The sequence below is a fragment of the Erigeron canadensis genome, chromosome 3 (assembly GCF_010389155.1).
Source record: "Erigeron canadensis isolate Cc75 chromosome 3, C_canadensis_v1, whole genome shotgun sequence".
Lineage (NCBI taxonomy): Eukaryota > Viridiplantae > Streptophyta > Magnoliopsida > Asterales > Asteraceae > Erigeron > Erigeron canadensis.
The window spans coordinates 1,812,693-1,823,985 of record NC_057763.1 but is presented as its reverse complement, the minus strand read 5'-3'; the positions used below and the strand labels follow the sequence as shown (position 1 = coordinate 1,823,985).

The 11,293-nt window shown below is 34.3% G+C and overlaps 1 protein-coding gene across 2 annotated transcripts; it reads left to right on the top strand.

Annotated features, from left to right (window-relative positions):
• The first annotated feature begins 3,109 nt into the window (after positions 1-3,109).
• LOC122592808 (probable LRR receptor-like serine/threonine-protein kinase At1g56140) lies at positions 3,110-10,173 on the top strand. 2 transcript variants are annotated; one of them, XM_043765122.1, is made up of 24 exons: positions 3,110-3,258; positions 3,874-4,066; positions 4,236-4,307; positions 4,389-4,460; positions 4,560-4,631; positions 4,731-4,802; positions 4,877-4,948; positions 5,209-5,280; positions 5,359-5,430; positions 5,514-5,579; positions 5,662-5,733; positions 5,830-5,901; positions 6,036-6,101; positions 6,194-6,259; positions 6,441-6,485; positions 6,562-6,626; positions 6,718-7,085; positions 7,193-7,391; positions 7,480-7,650; positions 7,750-7,868; positions 7,948-8,158; positions 8,602-8,833; positions 9,220-9,370; positions 9,612-10,173. In XM_043765122.1, exons 1-24 carry the CDS (start codon positions 3,165-3,167, stop codon positions 9,978-9,980), a joined length of 3,063 nt encoding a protein of 1,020 aa, XP_043621057.1. In that variant the 5' UTR covers positions 3,110-3,164; the 3' UTR covers positions 9,981-10,173. The 2 variants fall into 2 exon arrangements, with proteins under 2 accessions (XP_043621057.1, XP_043621059.1); XM_043765124.1 differs by lacking the exons at positions 3,110-3,258; positions 3,874-4,066 and having other exon boundaries at positions 4,271-4,307; positions 4,415-4,460.
• Positions 10,174-11,293: the final 1,120 nt, after the last annotated feature.

Genomic DNA, 11,293 nt, shown 5'->3' with positions numbered 1-11,293 from the left:
GTTTTAGTCAGGCCGGGACGGTTTATGAATATGAAGAACAAAAGTATCTTAAACCCGAGAATTGAATTGAACCCGACCGAACCTTACCCAATTGACTCGTTCGACGCTTAAAGAACCGGGTCACGGGTTTGTTTTGTTGCTTTGTCGGGTCACGGTCTGCACGGGTCGCGTCAGGGTTTGACCCGTGCATATGCTAAATGTACACAACAAATAAACTTCCCCACAAATGAAATAAATCTATACCGGATCGTTGATCGAGTTACAAACAATATTATATATATATATATATATATAACATGTTTAACTTTATAAATAATATATATAATGAGTTAACAAAAGTGATACTACCTTATGTTTAGGTTTGCAATGTTTATATTACGTCTTACTAATAAACGTTAGATATTTGCATTTTTATTAACTTGTTGTATCTTTATATATATAGGTGAACATGTTTCGAGTACTTTTAAGAATATATATATATATATATATATATATATATATTTGTTGTTAATAACTCGGTCAACGACCGGGTATAGATCTAGTTATAATGCTTATTGTAGATTTATAGAAAAGAAAATGATCGATCATCCTAAACATTAGCTTAAAAATTTTCTTAAAACTTTATAAATGTGACAAAGGAATTTCACTTAATCTCTTTCCTAATCTTCCCTTGAACTTCCACATGTCACCATCCAGTTAATTAGAAGGATTTTAGGCTATTAAATTAGGATTCCACTTAGGAAAATGATAAATCCTTCTAACTAAATAGCCTAAAAATCCTATTAACACTTTAAGAAGGTGACATGTGGTATCCACTAATTATTTTTCCGAATCTTACCCCCTGATTTTTCCACATGACATTATCCAATAATTAGGAGGATTTTTAGGCTATTTAGTTAGGAGAATTAATCACTTCTATTCCCACTTCATCCGTTTCATTGAATTTTCACATGTCACCATCCAATTTATTAGAAAGATTTTTAGGTTATAAAGGGTAAGATTTAACCACATGTCGTATAAATGCTTTGTATCTATATCTATAATTATTATTAGTATTTATTATTTCTACTACATAACTATTATGAGAAAATATTATATGATGTTAACGACATATATGTTACCTTTGCCATCATCTTCATATTATTAGGAATTTACAATTTTTTCAATTATAATTCCTCTTTCATTTATTCATTAACTTTATACATCTACACTTACACAATAAGATATCTATAATAATGTTAATGAAATTATTTACATCGTACATCATTCAACATCTAAAATAACTATATCAATCGATTTCACATCAATTACTTTTACATTAATACCCACCGCTACCTTCACCACCACCACCACCACCCGTCACCGCCATCACCACATGTTGCCGTCGTCGCCACACCGCCGCATCGTGTAGACATTTTTCTTGTTATATGATAAAGCAAATTACATTTTGTTTAAAGTTAAGTTTCAACAATTCATTTAAACAACTATATCCATAACTAAAACTAATCGTCGCCATTGCTACCACTACCAATCGCTGTCGTCGCCGTCGCGCGCCACCACCACCCGTCACCACCACCACCATAATTACATCGCCACCACTGTCGCATGCCACCACCACCCGTCACCGCTATGGCCGCCGCCACCATTACACCGCATCTTACGGGTACCATTCTAATGATAACATAGGTTACAGAGGTATAGAAATGTAGACGTGCACTACTTTGTTCTTTTAAGACTTCAAATATATTGGCTAAGGATTCAAATCATTAGGTCAATTATAGGTAGCTTTAACCTTTTGCCTTTTTAAGATTTTGACTTGCATTTATATATCTTTCAATCTTTCATGTTGGTAGTGCTTCAGAGGCGCGTTGTAGTCAAAAGATATCAATTTTTATTAGCATGGCTTAGATAAAGGATCAAGTTGGATTACTTTTTGATTTTTTTTTTTATGAATTCTATACTATATTATAAAGCAGTTTTACTCTAGATTTTCAACATTGAACATAAATTTTCAATATTAATTTTAAGTATTTCCCTAAAATGCCCTTCTAATCTATTTTATATTTCCCTAAAATGCCCCTCTTATCTATTTTATATTTACCTAAAATAGCGATAATACATTTTTTCTCTCCTCAAATCTCAACCAATCATATTTTTCTCTCTCATCCATAAATCATTTATTTCTCCAATTAAAATTCAAAATTTTTTATCTCAAAAACCGTAAATCAATAAGTCATAAAAATTGTATGAGTGTTCATAAAATTTTATGCTCTTTCAATAGAGATGTCATTCGATATACTTTCGACGAATTTTTAAATCTGAGAACGGAGGCCGTACAGCTAAGGCATTTGACTATCATACTCTATGACCTAGCTATCACCCCACCATTACACCGCCACAATGCACAGGTACTTACTCTCGTATATTTTAAGATAAGATAAACATCTCCCACTTACACAATTGTAACATTATTGGGGTATAGGGAAATGTGTTTTGAAAGTGAGTATACCTAGTTATATTATAATAGATTATATATTCGATATACCTAATTATAATGATTTGTAGTACAATGATAAGTATATAGAGTTTGAGTAACCACTTATGCATACGTAATTAGTTAGATTCTGCCACAAAAGTCAAATGGTACTCCTATAATGCGACTTAGTTAAATCGATATCTAAAAAAGCTGTATTACAAACACCTTTTTAAGCTATTTTTACCAAACATATACAAAATGATATCAAAAATGCATCTGGTGTAGTAGTATGAGATTTAATATTTTATACCAAGAAATGTTAAAATGATCAGCTATAAAAATGTAATTGTCAGATTGATATAAATATAAGCTCAAATGTAATAAATAATAGTTTTTAGCTAAACAGATCCTAATGCATATAATAATACAGATAATACTAATGTCATTATGTCAATGTAAACACAGAAGAAGATAGGAGTATATTATATGTAAGTGTCAACTTGCGATTGGAAGATAAAAAGTCTAGTTTTACATACTAATGCATACATATATATAATTTGACAAACAAGATCCTATCCTATCTTACTAAGTAAATTCATTTTCTTGTGTTTTTCTTATAAACAAGTTAAGGAACAGTTAATAATTAATAGTGTAAAACAGAGGCGTTGGCAGAGCAGGTGGGTGCACGATGGGATCACCGTTGTGGTGCTCGTGTTTTTTGTTAATGATCATGGCTAGTATTAGTATGGCTCAAGCTCAAAATACTACAGACCCAGCTGAAGGTCTTTCTCTACTCTTTATATATAATCTTGTTTATAGTTTGCATATTCATTAGTGGTCTGTGGAAGCCATTAATGGCTAGTATTAGTATGGCTCAGGCTCAGGCTCAATTTGTTTATATATATATATATATATATATATATATATATATATATATTTTCCGGCAAATCCTAAACCACCCCAAGAGGCAAGAGTGCAACCAAGTGGGCTAACCCCACATTGGCAGGCTCAAGTTAATGTAGAATTTAAATTTCGAGCTCAACATGTCACGAGAACATAAACTTTTGGATGAAAGCAAAACTGGTCTGTCGAACCAGGTTCACTTGAAACATATTTTCTGCCAAGTTTTTGATGAATAGTGTATTAATATGACCACAACTTTTAGAATGATCCAAGAGTATGTATGCATTTTAATATAGAGGTGTGAATTTTTTGACTTTTGACACATTTGACCCGTTCAATATTTATGTATATGAAGAGTACTTCGTACTGAAATACTGGTTATTTTTCGAATTACGAACTATACGATGTATGTTGTTAAATTTGAATGAAACTATAGAATATGATTTATGTTGTTAAATTTGAATGAAACTAAAGAAAACCAAGTGTTGTTGCAGCTCGTATTATAAATGCAATGTTCAGCAATTGGGGGATAGAACCAAGTGTTGTAACAAATATGGGATGGAACATAAGTGGAGAACTATGCAGCGGTGCTGCAGTGGACTCAACAGACTATGATTCGGATGCTTATAACCCTGCCATCAAATGTGACTGTAACTTCCCTGATTCCATTTGTCACATTACTCGATTGTAAGTGCATCCTTTTGGCTATTTATGCTAACATACTTTTACAACTGTTCTCTTCTATATCTTTATGCAACGTAGTTGTAGAAGTCTTCATTCCTATAAATATATGGTTCTTTGGACATTTTGTTGGTAGTGTATCTTTAACAACCATTGTTTCACTGCAAATCTTCAGAAAAGTTTATGCTTTGGATGCTGTTGGCCCGATCCCAGAAGGACTCTGGAATTTGACTTACCTCACCAATCTGTATGTATGAGTACCAATTTCTTTATGTATATATACATGTGTATGCTTGTATTCTACTAACGGATCGAGTGTTTGTTATAGTAATCTGGCCCAGAATTACCTTACAGGCCCCTTGTCACCTTCAATCGGAAATTTAACTCGGATGCAGTGGCTGTAAGCTATACTTTTTTGTTACTTTGGATTTGGATATATATCTTTTCAGACTCTACATCTTTAAGATAATTATGACACTTAACTTTAACTTTTTTATAGGACTTTCGGCATCAATGCATTATCAGGGGAAATTCCTCCAGAGCTAGGACTCCTTACTGATCTTAGATCGTTGTACGTTCTTTTCTTACCTTGTTCTCCTTCCCATTATCAAGCAGAAACTTTTTGTTTGTGATTTTCTGTTGATTTATTATATTAACAAAAAATTTGCAGGTCATTTGGCACAAACAACTTCAATGGTTCCCTGCCATCCGAACTTGGAAATCTGCGAAGATTACAACAAATGTAAGAACTTATAGGATTTCAAACTTTTGTAGGACAATAATCATCTAATATCATATTTATTTCCGTCTTTTCAGTTACATTAATAGTGCCGGAGTTAGCGGTGATATACCTTCTTCATTTGCAAATTTACGAAGCCTGGTCACAGTGTAAGAACGGTTACTTTTATTGACATTTCAGAGTAGAAACCCATCCGTCCTTCCTTTTAGTTTAGCATTTCATATATTGAATTATTTAGCCACCACCAAGGTGGCCTAAAAGCTTTTATTTTCTAATGCCCATTCTAGTTTTTTCATAGATAGCAGCTCCACTATTGTTGTACTGAATGAGAATGATTTGTTTATTCTTCTACCGTTGGCCTTTCTTTATTTACATAATTTATCATAAACACAAACTTTTGGCATCTCAGATGGGCTTCCGATAATGCATTCACAGGAAGAATACCCGACTTCATAGGAAATTGGACACAGTTACAGTCATTGTAAGTTGACCTCTATGGCGTTTATAATGTGTATGAGATGAAACTGTATAATTACTTACATGCTTGATGTTTCTTTAGGAGGTTTGAGGGGAACTCTTTTGAAGGTTCGATACCACCTTCCTTTTCTCAACTGACCTCTTTGCAGGAGCTGTAAGTTTTTCTCTCTCTTTTTTTTCAAGAGTTAGTTTTTAAATCCACAAATTTCTTACTGATCTTCTTTAATAATGTTACAGGAGAATAACTAGTTTAACCAATGGTACTCTGGATTTTATTGCAAACTTGAAGTCCCTGACTGTTCTGTGAGCAAATATTTTGTGAATTTCTTTAGTCAACCAACCTTTCTTTTCTTATGTTACTTATAACGAGATGCCTCTCTTGCAGAGTTTTGAGGAATAGCAGAATTACTGGCTCTATTCCAACTGACATCGGTGAATATCAAAATTTGACACGCCTGTGAGTAACTATTTAAGAAGAGATCTTTTGTACTGCCAATGCCAAACTTACTATTTGATCTTCTCTCATTTACTAACTTAAGCGTTTAATACACAGGGATTTGAGTTTCAACAATTTAACGGGGCAGATTCCAAGAGACTTGTTCAACTTGAGTCAAATCACCTTCTTGTATAGTCATCTTAAAAATTTATAGTTTCTTTGGAATTAGGACTATAAACTTGAAAGTAGAAATGAATTAATCGGTGCTCAACTTTGTATCTACATAACATCCTAACGCTAAATTAAGATGTCACCATTTTCAGGTTTCTTGGAAACAATAGCTTGAATGGTACCCTTCCCAATGTAAAGAGCAGATCTCTCATCAATATGTAAGTGAAATGCATGGTTGGATTTATGGTTTCATATTTGAAAATGATCTTTATTTTCTTCCTCTAATTTTCTTACAATTTTCCTGATGCAGCGATTTGTCATACAATGAATTATCCGGGACACTTCCTTCTTGGATCAATGAGTCAAGCTTACAACTGTATGTAAATCATTTTGAATATTACGTTTAAATTCTGATTTGTGACTTGTCTTTTGGAAGCAGTAATATGCATCTGAATTTAAACTTTGTTGTAGTGCTTATAAAAAAGTGAGAAACATTCATAAGCTTTTAGTATAGCTTTTGGAACTAATATCATGTTTATTATGTATGCAATGTGTAGTAACTTGGTTGCAAACAACTTCACATTAGAAGGTTCAGAAATCAGGTACCTACTTTTTATTCTATAAACCATTTTATACACTGTCAATGCCTTTTCTAATCAAAATGTACTTCTGTTTCAGTGGTCTTCCATCAGGATTGAACTGTCTGCAAAGGGATTTTCCATGTGATCGTGGATCACCAAGATGTATGCAAGAACTTGAAGTTTTTCTTGTTATTATATGATTCTAACACGTACCAGTATTCATTTGATTCGTGGAGTTGTTCTTTTGATTCAGATAGTAACTTTGGAGTTAACTGTGGTGGTCCTCAAATTACATCTTCTAATCAAATTGTTTATGAGCGGGATAACGAACCTCTTGGGCCAGCAACGTACTATTTAACTTCTGAAAGGAGATGGGGTGTCAGCAATGTTGGACAAAGAGACAACCCAGCATATACCACATCCAGTTTGCGCCAGTTCACAAACACCTTAGACTCGGAACTGTTTCAAACAGCGCGAATATCAGCCGGATCTTTAAGATACTACGGTTTAGGCCTACAGAACGGTAACTACACTGTGAATCTCCAGTTTGCAGAACTACTTATAGAAGATGGCCAAACTTGGAGAAGCAGAGGAAGGCGTGTCTTTGACATATATCTGCAGGTCTTTGTTTAATTTTTATAATATCTGAGGTTGGAACTCATTAGCCACACCAGCCTGTATTAGTATTGTTTGCCTTGATTGATATTTACAATTTTTGATTATTCCAGGGAAACTTGGAGTTTCAAGATTTCAACATAAAACAGGAAGCAGGTGGAGCCTCGTTTAGTCCTGTTACAAAGACAGCAACTGTCCAGGTTTCAAATAACTACCTTGAGATACACTTATTCTGGTCTGGGAAAGGAACTTGTTGTGTGCCTAATCAAGGAACCTTTGGACCTCTTATCTCAGCAATCAGTGCTACCCCAAGTAAAGTTTATTTCTTGAAATTTGGTGCCAAACTTTGATCTCTTGACACTCGACATATAATGCTCTTTATAATTTATTTTATGTACAGATTTCACCCCCACTGTGAGCAACAATCCACCTTCAAGAAGTAAGACGAATAGGACCGGTTTGATTGTAGGGATTTTGGTCCCGATTGTGGCTGTATGCTTTCTGTCATTATTAGCCTTATATATTATTCGCCAGCGTAGGAAAAAGCAGGATACCTCCGACAATTATGAAGGTAGTTTTATGCATGTTTCCTTGTGGCATAGTAATACAACTAAACAGAATTCAAAATAAATGCAAGTTTTAGGCACTAACATGCTTCACTCATTTGCAGAGTTTTTGGGAATTGATGCTAAACCATATACCTTTAGTTATGGAGAGCTAAGAGATGCAACAGGTGATTTTAGTCCTGAAAATAAGCTTGGCGAGGGAGGTTTTGGACCTGTTTATAAGGTAATTTATGCATTATATCAAGGGTACATAGTTGCTTCCTTAAGTCAAAACCCCCTAAATTCTCTTGGATGGTGAACAGGGAAAACTAGACGACGGGAGACTAATAGCTGTTAAGCAGCTCTCTATTGCCTCTCATCAGGGAAAGAATCAGTTTGTGGCTGAAATTGCAACTATATCTGCGGTCCAACACCGCAACCTAGTCAAGTTGTACGGATGCTGCATTGATGGAGTGAAACGGCTTCTTGTGTACGAGTATCTCGAGAACAAGAGTCTTGATCAAGCATTATTCGGTGAGAAGAAGCATATTGAACTCTAAAGATGGCAAAGTGGGTGGGTTGGGTAACAGGCTACAACAGGTTAGGCTGACCTGAAAACTCTTATTTATGCATAATCAAAATAAAATACATATTTTATGTGATAGATATATTACAAACTATACATATTTGATGTGGTTTAATGCATTTATATACACCTCGGGTAACTTTTGACCTGTTTGACCCATTTGGTTCATTTCACTTTTTGTCAATTCTTTCAACTGTTCCCATTGACCATTTCAGTTTAATCTTTAGCATAAACCATTTGACCTATTGAATAAAAAACCCAAGTTGATCCATTTGTACGTAAATGGGTCCACAATGCCATCTTTACATAGTACCTTCATAGGTACTGTTTATAAATGAACAGTAGAGTATAATACTGATATCAATTATCAAATATGGGTTCTTCTTTGCAGGAGACAACAGCTTGTCTCTTAGCTGGTCCACCCGGTTTGAAATATGCCTTGGGGTAGCACGTGGTCTTGCATATCTGCATGAGGAATCTCGAATTAGGGTTGTACACCGAGATGTTAAAGCTAGCAACGTTCTACTTGATTCTGAACTGATCCCCAAGATCTCCGATTTTGGTTTGGCCAAACTCTATGATGACAAACAAACACACATGAGTACACGCGTTGCTGGCACAATGTAAGATAAAATCTGTATTACTTTTAACTGTGAAAGACATAGAGTATTGGTATTTATTGCTAGTAGTGGACTCTTAGCCCATTTACTTATTAATGAGTTGATTTGGGTTATATTAAATTTTGACTGGTTCAAGTATATTTCTTAGCTGAAACTATTCGAATGGGTTAGAAAGTTCGCCAAAGTGTATTTTCAAGTGCATACAAGCTCTTTAACTAACTATAAAAAAGGACAAGTTATGTTTCCATGTCAACCAGAATTACGCTACTGCTTTTGACCCATTACCATACCCGCTTGGCCTGTCCATTTTTCAATCGATGTGGCAATATTTAACTAGTTCTCATGTGAGTAATAATAAGTTGACATGCTCTTAATGATTCACTATGTAGTGGGTATCTCGCACCAGAGTACGCCATGCGTGGACACCTTACAGAAAAGGCTGATGTGTTTGGCTTTGGAGTTGTAGCTCTAGAGATTATTAGTGGAAGGTCTAATTCAGATTCAACATTAGAAGATGAGAAAATATATCTTCTGGAATGGGTATGCTTCAGTTTCTTCTTTATATGTACCTTTCTTATTATCTTTTATACATTAGTTAATTTTTTTGAAAAGGGATCATTATACGTTGACGGGTCAGCCTAACCCGTTTTGTCCAGCATTTAAAATGTCATTTTTTTACCCGGTTCCATTTCACATGTTGTCTTAACCTGTCTGTTTCATTGATTATGTAAGGTACCACTCCATCCATCTTATATTCTGATTCCTTTTGGTATGCTTTTAGGCATGGAATCTGCATGAAGCCGGTACCGAACTTGAGTTGGTAGATGAAAAGTTATCAGAATATGACGAAAATGAAGTAAGAAGAGTGATGAAAGTAGCCCTCTTATGCACCCAAACCTCACCAATGCAACGTCCATCAATGTCACGAGTAGTGGCAATGCTTTCAGGAGACATACAAGCTACTGGTGCTATTTCTCGGCCTGAATACCTCACTGGCTTTAACTTTAAGGATTCCACAACCTTTCAAAATGATCCACCGATTTCGACTACCAATTCAGCTGCAAGTACAAGTCACTCCACTGGTACACCACACTCGCCTAACAATATTTCCAGACCGATGCTTCATGATATCATTGGAGAAGGTAGATAATATCGATGGCAAATACATGGTGTTGTCCTTTTGTGTGTATACTTTGTAAATAATTTATGAGTCTTGTATTATTTTTGTTTGGAATGTAGAAACAATAGAAGTACATAATAAGCATCTTGATTGAGGAAACTAAATTTTGATTGTAATTTGATTATTTAAAAGATTGCTGAATAGATGTGCAATTTATAGAGTACAATTTAAAGATTCTATTCAGTACTCTTCAATATGGTTGCTTCCGTTTCTGAGTTCATTCTCATCGCGCTCAATCCGTGAGGGCATATTCAGCCCGATCGATTAGGCTGCCGAAGGTCCATAAGTGTGTTCTTAGTAAGAGGTGGGACTAAGCGATCGTTTTAGGCCCCAAAATTATAAGGCCTCAATATTTTGTATTTTAGACTTTAATAATGTTTAGATTTTAGACAAAGTACTATTATATAATTTGCATTTGAGTAAAATCCTTTTGGTTTTTGCATCAACATCTACATCTTTTATTACTAGTAGTTCAATAACAAAAGTCAAACTATTTTTTTTTAAACTTAATTTATATGATAATAAACTAAGCTCCCAAAATTGATCTCGTTTAAGACGTCCAAATTTGATATGTTGGCTATAGATAGAAGAGTTGGTAATCGCTTTACTCTGGAATTTGACACCATTACTTCAAAGGTTGAAAGACCCGTTAAAAATCCTGTAAACGTAAAAAGATTAAATAAAGATTGAAAAATATTTAAAGAATATCTACCACATGAAAATGACAAGCCCAAACACACACACACACACAAACACATAAAAAAAAAAGAAAAAGAGAGAGGAAATTAGTTGGCAACCTTTCTAAATCGCCATTTACTTAGTGCTGTAAACGAACTGAACAGTTCACGAACAGTTTATGAACCGTTCGGCGGAAAGTTCGTTCGTGTTCGTTCGTTTAGTTAGTTAAATGAACGAACATGAACAAAACTCTCGTTCGTTCATTTATGTTCGTGAACATTCGATAATCAGTTCGTGAACGTTCGTTCGTTTATGTTCATGAACCGTTGTTCGTTAAAAATATTCGTGAACAATAGTTTGTTTATGTTCGTGAACATTTGTTCGTTATGTTCATTTACAAATATAAATATGTGCTTTATATAATATATATTATTAATACCTAACTATTTAAGAAAAAATTAAAATAAAAATACTTAATTCATAAATATTTTGTTCATTTGAGTTCCTTCATTAGTGTTCGTTCATTTGTGTTCGTGAACAGTCGTTCATGAACACAAACGAACGAACATGAACAAATCATGTTGTTCGTTAATTTGTTCGTGAAC